This window comes from Alosa pseudoharengus, unplaced genomic scaffold (assembly GCF_046254945.1).
Source record: "Alosa pseudoharengus isolate Yale_2024_CS ecotype anadromous, Long Island Sound unplaced genomic scaffold, YU_APseudo_1.1 YU_APseudo_1.1_scf_9, whole genome shotgun sequence".
Classification (NCBI taxonomy): Eukaryota; Metazoa; Chordata; class Actinopteri; order Clupeiformes; family Clupeidae; genus Alosa; species Alosa pseudoharengus.
In genome coordinates this window covers 10,943,461-10,962,441 of record NW_027468881.1, presented here as the reverse complement: position 1 = coordinate 10,962,441, position 18,981 = coordinate 10,943,461, and the positions used below count along the sequence as shown (strand labels likewise).

The 18,981-nt window shown below is 40.7% G+C and overlaps 3 protein-coding genes across 4 annotated transcripts; 1 reads left to right on the top strand and 2 right to left on the bottom strand.

Moving 5' to 3' along the window:
- Window positions 1–579: 579 nt before the first annotated feature.
- On the bottom strand, window positions 580–10,580 carry LOC143114430 (calcium-responsive transactivator-like). Its single transcript, XM_076276021.1, has 11 exons — window positions 10,484–10,580; window positions 9,490–9,566; window positions 9,322–9,406; window positions 8,960–9,104; window positions 8,272–8,481; window positions 7,108–7,272; window positions 3,929–4,030; window positions 3,189–3,281; window positions 2,776–2,895; window positions 1,794–1,921; window positions 580–1,500 (listed from the first exon to the last, which is right to left on the bottom strand). The coding sequence occupies exons 1-11, from the start codon at window positions 10,550–10,552 to the stop codon at window positions 1,474–1,476; spliced, it is 1,221 nt and encodes a 406-aa protein (XP_076132136.1). The 5' UTR covers window positions 10,553–10,580; the 3' UTR covers window positions 580–1,473.
- A 462-nt stretch (window positions 10,581–11,042) lies between these two features.
- Window positions 11,043–14,029, top strand: LOC143114431 (proteasome subunit alpha type-7-B-like). The gene is made up of 7 exons (XM_076276022.1): window positions 11,043–11,235; window positions 11,340–11,466; window positions 11,663–11,787; window positions 13,038–13,160; window positions 13,333–13,452; window positions 13,588–13,650; window positions 13,846–14,029. The coding sequence occupies exons 1-7, from the start codon at window positions 11,140–11,142 to the stop codon at window positions 13,927–13,929; spliced, it is 738 nt and encodes a 245-aa protein (XP_076132137.1). The 5' UTR covers window positions 11,043–11,139; the 3' UTR covers window positions 13,930–14,029.
- A 79-nt stretch (window positions 14,030–14,108) lies between these two features.
- On the bottom strand, window positions 14,109–18,889 carry lsm14b (LSM family member 14B). Of its 2 annotated transcripts, XM_076275812.1 has the most exons (9): window positions 17,790–18,889; window positions 17,454–17,617; window positions 17,129–17,264; window positions 16,842–17,030; window positions 16,585–16,668; window positions 16,315–16,476; window positions 15,165–15,321; window positions 14,779–14,933; window positions 14,109–14,606 (listed from the first exon to the last, which is right to left on the bottom strand). In XM_076275812.1, the coding sequence occupies exons 1-8, from the start codon at window positions 17,908–17,910 to the stop codon at window positions 14,783–14,785; spliced, it is 1,164 nt and encodes a 387-aa protein (XP_076131927.1). In that variant the 5' UTR covers window positions 17,911–18,889; the 3' UTR covers window positions 14,109–14,606; window positions 14,779–14,782. The 2 variants fall into 2 exon arrangements, with proteins under 2 accessions (XP_076131927.1, XP_076131926.1); XM_076275811.1 differs by having other exon boundaries at window positions 14,109–14,933.
- Between the last annotated feature and the right edge of the window lie 92 nt (window positions 18,890–18,981).

Sequence of the window (18,981 nt, the reverse complement as noted above, 5' to 3'; positions counted from 1 at the left end):
TTGGCCATTAGTCAATACATTATTTGAAAACATGAATAGGCCTGCCTTTGAATTATTATTTTTTTTTCTAATATGTAACCACATCACTTTTAGATTATTTGTGTAGGCTATCACTTAGGCTACAAATGGCTTAATTATTGGTCACAGTTGATAGATATTCCTGAACCATCACTTCAAGTTTCCATGTATGAATCATGTCCTCTCATTACACATATTATGCACAATTGTCATATTAAACCATTATGCTTCAGATGTGCCTTGTGTGTCTGTGTATACGGTATATTTCAGAGTCAATATATGAAGTGAGTACAAAAATGTAAAATAAGGTAAAATAAATTCAAATGAAACAAACAGCATATATGCTCCTGTGTTTGTCTATAGGGTTTTGACCAGTGTGCACATTTAGGCATATAACAGACTGGTGTTACTCCGTTGGATCCCAAATCACCAATCTGTGATTTCAGCAAATATAAATATACTGTATATATATGTAACACATTTACAAAATAAGCCAAAAGACATTCATTTTAAAAAACAAATACATATAAACATATAAATAAATAACTAAATAAATAAATAAAGTGCTATCATTTTAAAAAGTGTCACTAAACTTCAAATATTCTTAACATATTCTTAACATATGTTCACATAATGCATAAACCTGTCATGCATATGTACCTACTGTCATGTTCTACTGACTACTAAAAGTCACAAGTAAGAGTTAAGCAAAGATACCAGGATATATATGGATAAGACATGGGCATTGGGGTGAGAAAAGAGAAAATAGAACTGATGGTCATGGAAAATATGAAAAACTCTATTATTGACTTTACTTTGAAAGTTGTTGCATCTATTACTTTGTGTCATTAAAATAAAAGCAAACTAAAGACACAAAAGACCACAATTGAAAGGATTGATGTAGGCAAATTACATGCAAATATAAATATACTAAAATAACAAAACATTTTACCTTCTTAAGCCATCATTTACTCTGGGATAGAAACAGTCAAACGGCAAAAAGCACCAGCATAACAAACTCAACAATAGGTTAGCGTCAGGAATTTCTCAGGTACAGAAATTATTTTATATGGTCACATGATTTGCTCACCTCTTATGTGACCAGATTCTTATATGAATTATAATTGAGGACTGATCATGTTTTAGACCTACTTTGTTTAGCTAGATGAAATGAACACCCATGTATTGAAAAGAAAGGACACATTTTGAACAAATGTAAGACAGATAAAGTGAAAATAAGTGACAATTGAGAGAGAACGCAAATGGCAGTAAACAAACAAACAAAAAAAATATGGCAACAGGCTAGATATATGTACGCCTACCAAAACACAGGCAGTTACTTGTTTTTTATCTTGTTTCAAAAAATAACTAAAAAAAAAAAGTTATCGGCAAAAAAATGTCTTTTCCTCCTGCTCCCCACTGCCAAGAGGTAGCCTTTGGTCTGGAAGTATCAACTTATTGCTGATAGTTCCCATACTGCCCCTGGGGAATAAGTTCATAAAGACATATTCATTGAGAAATGTATCCAAATTCTCTAAGTATAACACTAACATAATACAATACAACACGGTATCACAATACAACACACTTTATTGCTATGCTGTAGAGGAATTAATAATTGTAGGCTACATCTATACATCATGATCACATCACATGCACAGTTATCCTTGTGTTGCAGTTTGAAAATACATAATTTGACATGTTTGCCTTTCATTATACTTTAATGCACTACAAAGGCTCTGTAGAGAGGACATGTTCCCTAATGACCCACATACCTGCTCATAGGCATACGGCCTCTGTGGCTGGGCACCGGGGGTGCCCTGTGAGGAGCGATAGGAGGAGTACTGCTGCCCCTGCCCCTGTTGATACTGGGAGTACTGGGACGATGTTCCCTGCCCGGGACCTGAAATTGACAAGTCAGCAGCATTGGTGACACTGTTTTGTTTGTTACTGTTTAAACCAGCAGTGGGCAACAATTTTCTTCAGAGGGCCATACAACTTCGATAGAGTAAGCCGCGGGCCACACATTTGACGACTGATTGAAAGACAAAACGCACATTGTGCTGTTAAGTGAAGCTACATTACAGTAGGCCTACACCTAGTTTATTGTAAGTCCATCCAAAGGCCTAAAAAGTTGTTACATGCTTTATGGCGTAGATTACATTTTGCTTATATAGCAATCAACTTAAAATGCAGCACCAACTTGTAGCCTATTTACCCTGCATCTTGTCATATGTCTTAGTTATGTAGCCTGTATCACAGGTATTTCTATCATTTGGGAATAGTAGTGAGGAAAAGTTTATTTAGCACAATTTCAAATGTACACAGCGCCCTCTGTTGGATCAGTAGGCTACATTTAGGGTCACACTTGCATACAGAGCACAGTGGCACCGGCAAGGTGCTGTGGGTCAGAGTAGGGTCAAGTAGTTTGCCGTACACAGTAGCCATAAAATACTTTGCCATAAATTGCCCATGTGTGGATGAAACAAACTGTTTGTTGAAAAAAATGCTTCATTTACAAAGAATCTTGAGATGAAATGAACCAATACTGCATCTACTTAAGCACTACTTTACAACCTCAAAAATGGCCCATGACTTATTTAAATAATTGAAAGGCTTAAAACAAATAAAATTGAATAGCAGATATATCTATATTTCACTGGCCAAGTTACATTTTACGGTCCAGTTACTCAAGGATATATTATTTTATGTTGTAACATGTTACGATACTACCAGAGACCACCAAGCAGGCCTTACCATAGGCCTGAGGCTGCCCACTGTATCCCTGCTGTGAAGAGTACTGCTGCTGGCTAAAGGGCTGCTGCTGGCCTGATCCTTGTTGGTACTGGCTCTGCTGCTGGCTAAACTGGGAATTTCCTGTGAGAATCATGACAAACACCACAGCAGGCACACACAGACAGTACAGACTTGCGTTGAGTTACTCACACAATTTTGACCAATATTGCACAGATCCATGTTTTCTTATCACAAATATAGTGGATTTAAACAGTTCACATTTATCTAACCTTCTATTAATGTGCTTATTGACATTAGAAATACGCTCACCAAGCTATAAAGCAAGTTTTGGTATGTATTCTCAAAATATGAGTATTGAGTTGAGGGGTATGGCATACAGTATATAATGCATGTATGTGAGCATCAGAACCTACCGCCTTCGTAGTAATGTTGTGAAGACTCGTCAAAAGAACGTTCATAGCCCTGCTCACCATAGGAGGACTGCTGATAGGAGTACTCTCCGTGACCTGCAAGGCCAAGAAAGCATATGCCAAAAAAGAAATAAAGAAACAAAAAAATATCCAGCTAGTCACGGCAAACCTGTTGCAAAATGGTATATTTGTTTCCTGTCTGTGTTTTCGCATTTATGTAAAGACTGGGGGGGAGGATATTTCAATACATCAATACAAGATGCCAACAACGGAAAAAAATACAATGCACCTAAACACACTGATACAAACACTTGACAAAACTACGCTCATCAAACAGTGTGGAAACAAATGAGGGGAAAGGATCTGAAATTTCCGCACACCATTGGATTGACTTATAAAGGGCTGACACACTGTGACTGGAGCTGCTCTGAGACCGATCTCGCCATCAAGCCTTGCCAAAAAAAAGAACAGCTGAAAAAAATAAAAGAATGTGAAAATGATGTGTGGTTTGTTGAGATTTTTGGGCTGTCACTGAGCAAGAAATGAGGAGGCTATGAAGAGGTCAAAGACATGAAAGCTGTTAAAAAAAGAAATTGAAAGTGACAATAGTACGAGGACTGTAATGAACATAAGAAGTGGATAAGATTGATGACTGAATGCACTGTAGGTGCACGTGTGTGCGTGCATGTGTGTGTGTTTGAATGTGCGGTGCATGTGGAGGGAATGGTTTTCTGCATGATTACCATCAGGGTAATACTGCTGGTTAATGGGCTCGCTGGAGCTTTGACCGTGCCCATACTGCTCCCCGTAGAACTCGTCTTGTCCCGTGTACTGCGGGGCAGATCCTGCAAGACAGGCGACACCAGGGTTGGTTAATCAGCTGGTCAATCAATGTCCCATTGCAAATTTGATTGGTCGAGGGGTTGCACTTGGATGGACTGCGGAAGAGATGCTGCTTTCGTTTCACTTTTCTGTGGGGGTGAAGCTGGTTGATGGTTGGCAAGTTGATTTTTTCCCTTTTCTGTGGGAGTGCAGCTGGTTGGTTTTCTCAACCAGGAAAATCAGACTGTGGTTTATGGCATGTTCTGTGCCTTTTATGGTTTGAAATTGGAATAGAAGGTGCTATCAGATGATCACAACTGGGAAAAGAGTCTTGTGTCTTTTTGGTCCTGTAAACGAAGTGAGCTTCAGTTGTTGGTTCTAATTCATGTCCATGAGTTCAGGTTTGCATATCAATGGAGAATGTAGTCACAGGGAAATGTATGGAAAAACAATAATTCCCATTGAGAGGTGCCAGCCAGCCTTCAGAGATAATCATTTTTCAAATTTAATTGAAATATAAAAAAAATGGATATGGAATGTGCAATGAAAAGTGATTTAGAAATTAAATGAAGGTACGTGTGCAACGTAACAATGGAAATAAAGAAATACAAAAAGCAAACATTCTACAATCTTTGTGTGTTTGTGGTGTGCAGAAACCCCAGACATCAATACTGTTTAGAAATATTCAAATAAACAATTCATTACAATAACAATTCATAACAATAAACTAGTAAACAAACATCTTGGACTTGCATCTGTCCCTTCTTGCCAACAACTGGAAAACCTGAGACAGTATTAATGGCATATAGCCCACCCCACACATCATGTCCTTCTGGTTGGAGGACCTGGCAGTCTCATCAGTGAGGTGACACACAGTTAAGCTGAAACAGCTGAGCTGACTCCAAACAAATATGAACTCTTCAAACCAGCATGGTTAGGCCCAGATCAGATCAGAGCTTCACAATAGCTACAGCTATAGCTACGAGCAATATGAACTTTTGTAATAGCCCTCATCCATACCCATGTGGCACAGTGAACGCAAGGCTGCCATTTTAGAAAATATGAATGCTGATAAGCCAGCAATCAGCAGATAACCAGCTGCTCACTAACAATGAAGAAAGAAGAATGCCGAAATTGAAATATATTTTCACAACTTGATTTGGTATTAAAAATGAATGTTACAGGTGACTACCCAATGATGGGAGAAGTCTCTATAGGCCTACGTAATGACGGATATCAATAAATTCGCTGCCCCAATAAAATGTATCTTTGCTTATCCTACTGGAACCCCATTGCCCATACAAACAATGGTAAAGAAGCAAGTAAAACCATTTGGTATTTCCCTACCTTCCACTGAAGCCACCTTCAGCAGAAAGTCAGCCTCTCTGACAGTACCTTGCTCTGCAATCATCAATGAATAACTGCACTTGTTCATCTTTGGGTACTAAGGAGGATTATTTGCAAAAAGTCACTGATATGCTTGTTAATTAATCTGGCATACACAGCACATTATATAATCAGTGCATATTGAGGTTAAAGGGAGGGGCTTTGTACTGAAGTCTAAAGAAAGCCATTTATTTTTAACTTGTGCTAATTTCCAACAGGATTACATACTCATGCTTTTACAGCATTGGGCAGTTATGTTGTGCCAACCAGTCCTTACAAGGGAGGTGTCAGTATCAGATCAGTCACTGAAGAAGCCATAGTGCAGGAATATGTGGCAAAAGATTCTGTCAGATAATAATTCTACAGTCCAAATCTATGTAGTATAGAGTAAGAAGACTGTAGAGAGTAGAAAGTCAGAAGCAGGCAGCTTGAGACATTCTCTTACTGACTGAGATGATGGCTACACCATTGAACACGTTGTGTACACAGCGAGCAAGATATCCTCATTCACCACACTGCCAAAGGGTGAATAACTTTTGGCAAAATGGTTCTTAAGAAGAACCTGACATTGGTTCAGGCCAGTGGTGGAGAGCCAACTGGTGGTGTGAGATTATTAAAACAACAAGAACATACCTCCTCTCACTCACTTTGTAAAGTGACCTTGAGTCTGAGAAAGGCACTATATAAATAAAACGTATTATTATTATTATTATTATTATTATTATTTATTATCCACAACTACTTGATTAAATAATCTGCTGATGTTTTTTGAGAAGGTGAAGACATGAAGTCTCTTCAGCCTTCCCTCTCATATAAAAACAAAAGCCATGACTCATCTCATTCAGACCATGCAAATACAAGCAGCAGAATGTAGTATCCAATGTCCACTATAATTAGAATATTTGTTCAGTATTAGCCATTGCAATCCATGTCTTAATTACCATCATCAAATACCATACTGTGTGAAAATGACATGAACAAGATATAAACACCAATCCATTAGCAAAGCTACATATTCCTTTTTCACTACCAACATGGTGGGTTCCATATCTCGGTAGAAGCTACCATGCATACTACCCAATGTGACCTGTTTGAAGATGCGTGTTTTAATAATGCAATGTCCAACGAGAAAGTACCTGCTTCATCCATTGGTATCTATGTGAACAGCCTTATCTGCGACCCTCACTGTCCATGCAGGGCCACATTGGAGCCTATTTCAGGTTTGTGCTGACCCAGCAGCAGCCAGGTGATTTATACAAACTGGGCATGAAAGTGACAGCCACCATAAATCTTCTCCCCTCTTAAATCCACACAGGTCATGTGACTGTCTGGTCTGGTCTGTCTCAGGCACTCTACATCAAACCAGTGTGTGGCTGAGACACTCCATCACTATGACGATCTCCAATGACATCACCCTTACCCCTGTCTAACTGATGAACACTAAACAGGCGCATCCTCCTATAGCTTACAGCTACACATTCATGCTACAAGAAAACCTCCCCTGTAGCTCACGTAGGTACATTCAGAGATATCAAGAATTACCACTATAGTTTACTAATGGACAGATTGAACAGAGTATCTTCCATAAAACATTGTCTACAATCATCCAGATTACATATCCATAAAATGTCATGTATTATGTCTCAGGCAGAACCAAGCAGCTCACTGCACTCACTTCACTCCAAGACAAGAGTGTAAAGATCCCTTCTCTTACCTTGTTGTGATGAGCGGTAACTTCCCATGGGCCTCTGTGCCATCATACTGTTGCCTTGGTTACCCTGTCCCAGCATGCCTATGGATTGTTGCCCTTGGTAGTGCTGACTACCTCCCTGAGCTGAGGAGTAATGAGGTCCACCGCCTTGTTGGTGCATCATCGAGACTGGACATGTTGTTGGGGCATATAACAGTTATCAAAACGAACAAAACCACTGAAGTATTTCAAAACAAGCACAGAGATGTCTCAGCTGGAAAGAAAGCCAGTAGCTAACATAGACAAAAAAAGGCAAGGCTGAAAGGGTCATCATGGCAACTCAAAAGAAGCTGGGGATGGGGTCAGTGTATCGACAGAGATAATTACACATTAACAACTGGGGAAAAGAGGGTTGCAAGTCAGGGAGGGTTCCAAGGTCAGATGAGCCTTTCAGAGGGCACTGGTACCAAGCTAGACTACAGAGGAGCGAGGGATTCCCAGTTTGATGAACTGAATGTGTTTGTGTTTTCATGGGTTTATAATTTTCATGACCTGAGGGCAAAACATGAGTAAGGCACATTGGGTTGTCCTGTAGGCCTGGGACAAATAATCTAGAGATCTTTTTGGGGAAAAGGAAGCAAACAGCTGGTTTGCAGTCTTAATGACAGGTTCTTGTTTCATTCACTGTGTAATGTACTGTATCCTGAGTTACTGTACACCCTGTGCAGTTAAACCTTGCGATAATGAAAATCCATCACTGCTCAACTGTTCTCCCTACACTCTTAAAACGAATGTGTTAAAAACAACACACAACAACACATCTCTGTGTCCAGTTTGTGTTGTTTTATTTTTTTATTTGTTACACAATATGTGTTGAAAATGACCAACTTTGCATTGAAATACAACACAACTTGAGTTGTATTTCTGTGTCCAGATAGGGACAACACATTCGTTTTAAGAGTGTACCTTTAACCCCCCCCCCCCCCCCCCCATTCAGCCTTGTACCTCAACGAGTTTCCTTTTTTGTTGTGTCGTGTCGAGTGACAATTCGCCTCTCATCACCCAACCATACTCCATCCCTGCTGTAACCTTCAATGATGCTCAGCTCATGTCCACCTATCTCTCTTCTCCTGCTCCCCCTCACTCTCAATCCACCGGTCCTGTTCGCCACCTGCTCGCCTGGCTCACCTTGATTGGACTGCATGTTGAGGTTGCTGCGGGAAGCTGAGGACACGTAGCCCTGGCCCTGATGCTGCATGGCCTGGGAGGAGGGCACAGGGTGGCTGTACCCGGAGGCCAAGCTATGATGGCCGCTGGCCGGCAGGCTCATGGACGTGCTGGAGGGCAGAGGCATCTGACTGGGCTGTTGCTGCTGCTGCATGGGGGCGTGGCTGGGGCCTGACAACACACACTCACAGTCAGCAGGCCGTTCGGACGAAACAGTGTGGTGGGCAGGACTTGTGTCTACGCAACACATTCAGTTCATCAGTACACAAGCATACAGATAGAGAGAGGGAGGGAGGGGAGACAAGTGACAAGAGAGTAGGATAGAGGAAGAGAGGGTGAAAGTCCAAGTGGGAAAGTGATGAAAATGGTTTTTAGTTATTGTCAAAACTAGGCAAGTAGGCTAAGGCTGACAGACAGGAAAATGAATGCTGTTTAACAAAAAGAGATCAACAGAGACAGAGAGAGAGAGAGAAAAAGAGAGATGGACAGGCAGCAGGACTGAGCAGCCAAAAAGTTAGATAACCGAAGACGGAGGCAAAGCACTTGCAGGCTGGAAAAGATCGATAGTAGCAGACTAGTGCAGTGACATAGTGAGTGACAAGCAGACAGATAAACAGACAGACATGTACAAAGGCCCGGCTAGCCTCACCATTGCTCATCCCACTCTGCATCATTGAGGTAGGGGGAAGACCAGAGGCCATGTTTTCATTTAGATTCGCCTGAGAGTGAAGAGACTGCCCACCGCCACTCTGTCCCATTCCACCTGGGCCCATGTTCATGTTAGGGTTAGGAGGCTGGAAGAGGGAATGAAGACTAGTTGGTGGTTTGGATGAGTATGAGAAGGGGGAGCTATAAAAAGTCAGAAGAGCCCTGCAATTGAAGACTTTGAAATAGCCTCTGTGAAATAATGTGCTTTCAAAATTAGAGCAATTTTCAAAACTGGATCGTTTCTACTCCGCATCAAAAAATAAAAGGCAAATAAAATAAAAGACCAACCAACAGAGGACATACCGCAGGTAAAAGGGTCTGCATGTTCTGATTGGAGTCCGCTATTGTTGCCAAATACACCAAATTTCTGTGCAAAATCTGCTGATATCTGTGGGGATACAAATGAAATCAGTCACTAAATAAAAACTAAGCTATACCACTAATTATGTACTCCATGTCTTCAATACATACTGAGTGCATTCTGCAGTTTTGCCTTTGCTTTGATAGTCCATTATACACTGGATAAGGTGGTGATTTTCATCCAGCATCTAAGGAGAAATAAGTGCATCTGGTTATTTCGAGACATGTTTTGCTCACTGAAATGTTAGTTGAATGAAATAGTCACATTTTGTCAAATATTTCGAGGGGGAAAAAATCCTCATTCGCTTCTCTGGATGTAGGTCAGTTTTTATAGGTTATGTCCCACCACAGCCTCCTTGAGTTTGACAATAGTGACAGGGAAACAATCAAATGTCAGGCGTGTTCATATCGTGTTTATCGCAAATATATGCTGTTCGTTTTAGTGAGCAAGAAAACCGGACAAAAATGCCACCTTTCATCCCATCTAAAAACCCTTGGATAATTCGTAGACTATGTGTGAAGTAAAGTATATCTTTAATTCCCGCCCCTCCAAAGATGAACAATAGTCTCATTAGTCATTGAGTCTTCTCTAACCATACACCTTCATATTAGCACTCAATGATACCGTTGTGGTCCATATGTGCATACACCTATAATACACATTATTGGGTTTACTGACGAGACGGAGAAATTGTTTATGTTCTTGCACAAAATTCGAGTAAGTTTTTCCTGTGATGGTGACAATACACATTCTGTACAGATAGTTGCCATCCTGTATTAAATTAAATGTTACCTCGGTGACTTTTTCTCAGAATACATCTAGTTCCCGACGATGCTGTAGCCTTCTCGGCTATCAGCCTATGTGCTATACTATTTGTACATCAAATGTTCTTCTGTTTAAACCGGTCATGGACCGTTAATTAGGGATATCTGCGAATTATTGTCAAATCTATGTAGCACATTACGCACGGATAAATCCCGTTGCTTTGTGTGTTTGCCATCGCAGACGGTTTTTCACTACTTTCCCACCATAACAGCAGCAGACTAGCAGCACTAGGAGACAGCCAAAAGAAATCCATATCCATTATAAGAAGATATGCCTTACCTTTTGAATCGTTTGTTGAGTCACCTCCCCTTTGCCTCTCGGGCGCGTCGAAGAGAAAGCGACTGACATTGTTTTTATCTTCAAAAACAAAAGCGCTTCTTTTAATTGTAATATTTATTATCGTTCAATCCAGTGTTACATACTAAGGTGAACGTGAAAATAGGGGTGTAATAACCTTTAGATACATACGATGTAAGCCATTTATTCCATCAAACCATACATGCTGGAAAGGAAAGCAACGATGCCCATGCCATTCACTCTGTAAATGATAATTCAGTACTCAATTAAATGATGCTGATCAGGTGGTTTATGTCCAGCCAGTCTATACAAATACCTCTGCTCGTCTTTTGGTATAACCCAGTGAGTGACCCGCTACTTTCCCATGGTGGATTGGAAGCAAGTGAGGACGACGTCCGTTGATTCTCAACAGTCGCTACGCACTTTTCTCAAAGCAAACGGCGGTCTATTACTATATATTTTTACGGTCTGTGCTCTCAGCGCAATAAATCACGTGTTGAATTTACATTTGCGCCCACAATGAGGCGCAGAGAGAATGCATTGGTTCCCTGTCGTCATTTTAGTTTCGCTTTTCATTTGAAAATTCACATTTAGTTCCGGACATAACACGCAAAATTATTTTGTTTTAAAGAACAACAATGAGCTACGATCGAGCTATTACAGTTTTTTCCCCCGATGGACATTTGTTTCAGGTGGAATATGCGCAAGAAGCAGTCAAAAAAGGTTCTACAGTAGTAAGTAAAAAGAAAGAGCCTTTTTCCAATTCACTAAGTGAAAGTACCAACATGTTAATTTTGTTAAAAGATTAATCTTTTTTAAAAACACATCATATTAACAGGTTGGTGTACGTGGTAAGACCACTGTTGTGGTTGGAGTGGAGAAAAAGTCAGTCGCCAAACTTCAGGATGACAGAACCGTGCGTAAAATATGCGTATTGGACGATAACGTCTTCATGGCCTTTGCAGGTAGACTTTACCCTTGGCTTTTTCAACCTTTGTATATCATAGCCTACAGCTAAATTAACACTCAATCCTCTTGTTTTGGATACCATAATTACTGTCACTTTTAAACAGAGTACTTTAAACTCAGGAACGCTACCAAACAATTGCCAAACGAACAGTCAGGCTACAGGACAGACTTGCTTTTCTCTCTGACCGATAGGCCTAACAGCGGACGCCAGGATTGTTATCAACAGGGCAAGGGTGGAATGCCAGAGTCACAGACTGACAGTGGAGGATCCTGTGACAGTAGAATACATCACCCGCTTCATATGTAACCTGAAGCAGGTGTGTAGGCCTACCTTGGGATTTCTATGGCATATACGGAAAGTATTCACAGCGCTTTACTTTTTCCACATTTTGTTATGTTTCAATTCATTTTTCCCATCAATCTACACACAATAACAATACTCACACAGCTCACACAACAGTCCATCTTTACGTTTCTCTTATCCTCTCAAAGGAACTCTGGATCTCATTCATAGTGACCATTGGGTCCTTGGTTACCTGTCTGACCAAGGCCCTTCATCCCGTATTACTCAGTTTGGCTGAGCGACCAGATCTAGGAAGACTGTTTGTTGTTCCAAACTTTTCCATTTGAGAATGATGGAGGCTACTGTGCTCTTTGGCACTTTCAATGCTGCAGAATTTTTATTTTATCCTTCCCCAGATCTGTGTCTTAAAGCTGCAGTTGGCAAGATTTTTTTGATCATATTCACTGAAAACGACACTATGCTCTGACAGAACAACATAAATCAGCCGGTTTTAGAAAAAAAACTGCACTTCTACCTCCACCTAGAGCCTGTTATTTGTTTTGCAAAAATCCACAGCTCCCGGTTCTTCTGGTCCAATCAGAGCAGGGCTGTGTGAGATCTGACTGTCAATCACAGTCTGATGTGCACTGATGAGCACAAACTTGATGAGAGGGTGCTCGGTGGTGGGGGAGGGGCATGAGAGTTGTAAACATTCAACATTTTGGCTAAGTCCCCTCAATCTGTCGTGGCTTGGTTTTCACTCTGACACACCATCAACTGTGAGACTTTATATAAAGAGATGTGTCTTTCCTAATAATGTCCAGTGAATTAATTTAGGCACAGGTGGACTCCAATCAAGTTGTAGAAGCATCTCAAGGACAATTGATAGAAGTAGGATGCACCAGAGCTCAATTACAAGCGTCATATCAAAAGGATCTGAATACTTATGTAAATGGAATATTTCAGTCTTTCATTTTTCTATAAATGTACAAAACACAACCCCTTTTTTTTGTGGAGTGTTGGAGTATTGTGTGTAGATTGATGAGAAAAAATTAATTGAATCCATTTTAAGAGGAGTCTGAAACATAAATGTGGAAAAAGTGAAACGCTGTGAATACTTTACATATGCACTGTATGATGGAAGTTATGGGCCAAGAGGTTGCTTTACATTTCTGTTCAACATGGTTAAACACAGTTTGAAACATAAAACCATAAATATTTAAAATATAACACCTTGTGAATTTGTGCCCCATGTATCTTGTTTAACCCAGTTTCTCTCTTTAGCGTTACACTCAGAGCAATGGACGTAGACCCTTCGGGATCTCATCCTTGATTGCAGGTTTTGACTTTGATGGGACACCACACCTTTATCAAACTGATCCATCAGGAACCTACCACGCCTGGAAGGTATACACACAGAATTTAGGATGAACAAACATTCAGAGGCTTGTGTAAGCGTCATGCATGGTTGGACGAACATGTTCAGAGTCATGGACTTTCAAAGGTATCAAAATAACTTAAAAGCAGAGTGGGGCAAGAGGACTTGTAGTTGTTAGTTTTAACAGGATTACTTTTTTAGGCAAATGCTATTGGTAGATCAGCAAAAACTGTACGCGAGTTCCTGGAGAAGAACTACAAAGAGGAACATGTACAATCTGATGAAGGAGCTATAAAACTAGCCATCAAAGCACTGCTTGAGGTGAGTGACATTGGAAGTGCCAATGGCTTTTGATTATGCAAGAGCAAAAGACCAGCAAAAATAAGAAAAAAAAAATAGGCTATATACATATATATATGCAGCGCACCAATATCCTGTGCTGTTGATCATTTATAGGTTGTGCAGTCTGGAGGGAAGAACATTGAACTCGCAGTTATGAGGCAAAATGAGCCAATGAAGGTTTGTGGATTGCACTATACAGTTAGAGAATTTCTCCATTTCTCCAAATCCCTGACCACACACACACACACTCTACATACAAGAATGTTGACGAAAGCCAAAACCTTCTCATCTGATCTTCCAAAGGAAAGATTACATTAGGTTTTTCTTGGACAGTGCCCTGAAATAACTTGTGGATTCAAAATGTGTCCCCAGATTTTGGACCCTGAAGAGATAGAACGCCACGTCTTGGCTTTGGAGAAGGAAAAAGAAGAGACAGAGAAGAAAAAGAAACCATGAGGACACTACCCTCTTACCTAGCCAGTAACAACTACATCTATATTCATATCAAAATGTGCACTTCACATTTCCACAAATGAAATAAACTTCTACATACCAACAGGTCTTATTCACATTTTTTGCACAGCTAGGTTAATGAACAGCAGCTCATAGAACCAGAAGAAATCAAGTCAGGTGTGGACATTTCGTATATTTATTTAATAATATGCAACAGCAAGAATCTCCCCACAAATAAGTTACTTATTCCAAAACAGGTAAAAAAGAAAACAAACATTTATAAAGGACAGTATGGGGGATCTCAACTTTATAGATACAATTAATTGGTATTTAGCTGTACATTACATAGTTTACAATGCCATAAACAAACAGTTTGAGTTTCGCTCAAATAGCAGAACATCACATGCAAATTGTCAGGGAGAGAAACTAGTTTATGGGCAGACAATACAGAAGTTAAACCATGAATGAAGGGCAAACAATGTGTAATGACAAAATTAAACCAAAATGGCTCCAAAATATCTACCAAGGTAGAAATCTACCTCTAGCCCATTTTGTTCATGTATTGTTCTGCCAATGGCACTTCTGATATTTTAAAGAAAGAAAAAAAAACAAGTTGCATAACAGAAAAAGTATTTATACAGTTCAATTAATGAAAAAAACACAACTTTTCCCCAGGGGACCTGCAAAAACATAAAGTATAAAAAGGAATCCATGTTTGTGCAAAATAGTCCCTAATCATATTTTTTTAAGCTCCAGACATTCAACTTGTATTGTTGAAAACCTAATTGAAAAAAAAGAAATAAAATATACGGAGTTGAACATCTGATGCTAGGACTCAGGAAATTAGCTCACCATATCAAATTCGGCCACTGCCCACAAGTCGCTGCATACCCCCCCTTCCTCTCTGTCCACGATAACCACCACGCATCCCGCGACCTCGGAGGTAGCGACCTGGCACTCCAAAGGTCTCTACATTCCGCTTCCTCTCTTCTGCCCACGTGGTGCGTCTAAATGACCAAAATAAGATGCAGGGCAGGAATTTGTTTAAACTTCAGTCTGTTCTTTCAAGTCAATGACAAATTGACTTTATTTTCTCATGATCTAAAGTGATTTCATCTTGACAGGTTTACATAAAGGTGTTGGGCTGTGTTCCAGAAATACATTTTATTACCCAGTACCCTAATTTTAGCATACATATATCAATGGGTCAATTTAAACCCAAAATAATGTTAACATACCTCGATTTCATCTCTGAGGAGATATTGTCAAAGAAGCATTTGGCCTTGTTGTAGTAACAGTTAGGTCCAAGAGGATCCTCCTCCACAGTCCCTTCACCAATTTTGATTTCAGCCTCTTCCACTTCCAGCTTGTCCTCTTCACCATTATTCTTCACTTCTGTACAGAACAAGTCAAAAGGTGAAAGTGAAGAACATTTAAGGCAGTGGTCCCCAAACTACGGCCCGCCACCTCATTTTGGGTGGCCCCCCAAAACATGTCTGTGGTATATAGCAACTGGCCTGCACGTGGACCTCCGTAATTCCCCCCATTCATTCTCTATGGCGAGTCTTAACAATACACATGTAATATTCTTTTTGTCCACGGGTGGTTGTTTTGGCGCCGTTTTGCATTTGCCATCAAAAACAGAATGAACCTACCTGCAAACAATGTAAGAGGCCTATGCTGACTGCATCAGTGCTCAAAGTATTATAAAAGTTTATCAATTAATTGTTAATAACTAACTAACTTCTATTCAAGTCATATTTCTGGGACAATTATTTCTATTTTTTATTTAGCCTACTCTTCAAATGTTCATACAAATTCACAAAGTTCTCATCAGGTGAGTGAAAGTTAGAATGGTGGTCATTTCAGATGTTTTTGACAGCACTTCATAAAACTCTCCAAGTTTGAGAACTTTAAATTATTTGTAGGATATTGCTTGTTCACAACTTGACAAGAGTTCACACATTTTAAATAAAATATACTTTTGGGACTCCCTGCTAATACTTTTGGGAAGTCTTTTTATTAGTATTATTTCATTTGAGCTACATTTTACACGGCATGATGACAATCTAAACAGCCAACAATGGTATTACAACAGTCCATTACATTTAATCATTGGCTAAATGTAATGGAATATTCAAGCTATTTATGGTTACTGACATACTCTCTGGCCCTCTCTTAGAGCCAGGCATGGAGTCTCTGGCCCTAGGCATAGAGTCTCTAGCCTGGAGTCTCTGGCCCTCTCTTAGAGCCAGGCATAGTGAGCTGGCCCTCGGAAGAAAAAGTTTGGGGACCACTGATTTAAGGCAACTGTATGAGTGATTCATGCATCTCAGCATTTCTAAAACTGTTTCAAGTTGTGCGGAGTCTGTGTAACGTTAAACAAACCTTTAACGTTCAGCTTTTCTTGGATCTCCTTTTCAATGTCTTCTTTATTGAATTGTGCATTGGCAGTTTCAAAATCAAAGTCGGACTCAAATTGGAGGGTCGTTGGTTTGGAGCTAGAAGCGCTCATCTTGCCTCTGCCACGGTTCCTCGATCTGCGGGGTCCTGTTACGATTTTAGAGCCATGACCAAAATTGAGAACAAATACAAGACAAAAATACTCATTAAACCCATCAACCCAACCCAGGTTGAGAGACAGGCCGACAGACACACCTTGACGTCTCCTTTGTGGTGGCCGATTCTCATCATTTGCCTGCCTTGGTGCTTGTGCTGGACTGCGCTGTGCAGCAGAGACATCTGTGGAAAGAATGAGCACAAAATCAAAAATGTGCTGTAAATATTTTCAATTACAAAAAAAGCTAAAAGTACCAGTACTGCACTTAAGCAAACTGCACCACGTCAAAACGAGACATGACATCATCATGACATGAATGGCAGGACTGGACCAAGAGCAGACGAAATTCACCCACTGCCTTGCCCCGAGGACCTCTGGGTTTGAGGGCTTCCTTGTCCACTCCGCACAGGTCTAACTCCATCTCGTCTCTGAGGTTGTGACCCCAAAACACCCTTTTTCTGAGCAGTTTTCTGTGCCGCTACTGTCTGGACAGCCTGTTCGACCATTGGGCCCCTTCTGACTGGAAACCCATGCGTCCCTGCACCTGTTGATGAAAACGAAACACACACAAGGTTGGTCCACTTTATAATAAACCCCAGTTGCTGTATTAAACAAGTGTTTAACTGACCCTCATACACTTACCCAAACCCATTGCCGCAGCATAGTGCTGATTTAACAGGGAGCTTGCAGCAAGCTGGCTGTACGAGGGCATCATGCCTCTGTACGGCGAATATGGTGCCGGAGAAGAATAGGCCCCTGAAGCGCTGCCAATGGATGACTAAGAAAGAGAAAGTTTGAAAGGATCTTTGCATCAGCTCACTCTACAAAAGATGAGAAATTAGAGCCACTAATGGCCAATGATTAAAGATGTTTGAGGCCTGTCGAGGCATGCCATGTGGGTGGGTGTGTGCCATGCCGTTGTGTGTCAAAGACGTGGACCCAGCAACATTTTGATCCTTTTACAAACCTGAACTATGGCAGGGTCTTGTGGTAAACTATGGTGCAGTTTTGGAGGCTCACAGACAGTTATGTCTTTTATGTCACTGCCTCTGAAAATGATGTATTCATAGATTTCATCTCTTGGAGGTGCAGGTCTATCTGTTGGCCTTCCTTCGGTCCCAAATGACCTAACTGAAAATAAACAAATAGGCAGGAAGGATTTCAGGGCACAAAATGTCCACAATATACAATCCAAACATATCCAACATAAGCTACAACAAGCTGTTGAACACTAACTGGCTACCGTCAAAAACAAAATAGTAGATAGCCTAATCAGACACATTTTTAAAAGTCTACAACTTACCTTTTGCCAATGCCACAGTTGAATTTTCGGTATCAATCGTGTATAGCGTGCCCTCATACCGTATCTGGGCCTTTGATATGAGGCTGATTTTACTACCGATATAAGGAGTGCCCGTGCTCATGGTTATTCAGTCGTCTACTTGCTAGGCCTATATTAGAATGTTGCTGAACAGAAAGCGTTTAGTGGAAAGCTTGTAATGTCTGTATCGTAACAAAAACTACATATTTAGGCTACACAGAACCACGCTGTCACATGATTCCCTAAACTGCGAAGAATTTATAGGAACCTCGTCAGATCAGGTTTGACACGCCTGCTCATCAGATTGCACCTGTGGCAGATTAGAAAAATGGGTCTTGGGAATTCTTTTTCACCCGTATGCTCTCTTGCAGTCTCCCCCCCCCACGTTTCATCTTTAATCATTATTCCCAAGCGGAGTACCTATGAAATTGCCGTTATTTTGACCTAATTATTTAGAACCATATATGTTTGCCCCAGAAGACAATTATGGCAGTTTTTTGCTCAAACTTTTATTGCCTTCACATGTTTAGACGCTAAAGTATATGCCAAGTGATAGACTAGCCTACTGGGGGGGGATAGGCTATTTAAATGGGTCGTCGCGTCAACTGTTACAGTATATTGTCCTGCGCGTGACATTGTTTCAGATGCAACATAAAATCAAATTTGTAACATCAGATAAACTGCACGTACGCCTGTGGGAGGGCACAAAAAAGTCTAATTCGATGGAGGCGTCAACCGCCGGTGAGTTCTTGCTCCGGCTGACAGTTGCGCCTCCCATGCATGTACTTGGATGGCTGCAGTCGCACGAATGGCGCCCTCGTTCGCAGTTAGCAGTCAGTTGCTGCCTGGCCACGGAAGGGAAGGAACAACGCAGCCATCTTGAGGACAAGTCTAAACATCGAAAAAACAATATATATTCTTTCTGACGGCATATGCCTCGCCTAAACACGAACAATATGCATACACGACTAGTGTTGTTCCCGTAGAACGCGATTCTGCTCGAATGTAGTGACTCAATTCAGTTTAGTCCCCTTATCTGTCGAGCAGTTGATGGCACTGAAATGCATTCAGAATGCAATGTTCAGCCATTTGTCCCACTCTTTAAATCTAGCAATAACCAATCACAGTAGCCCGGAATCTCTGTGTCAGTGACGATTTACCCAATCGGCGCATG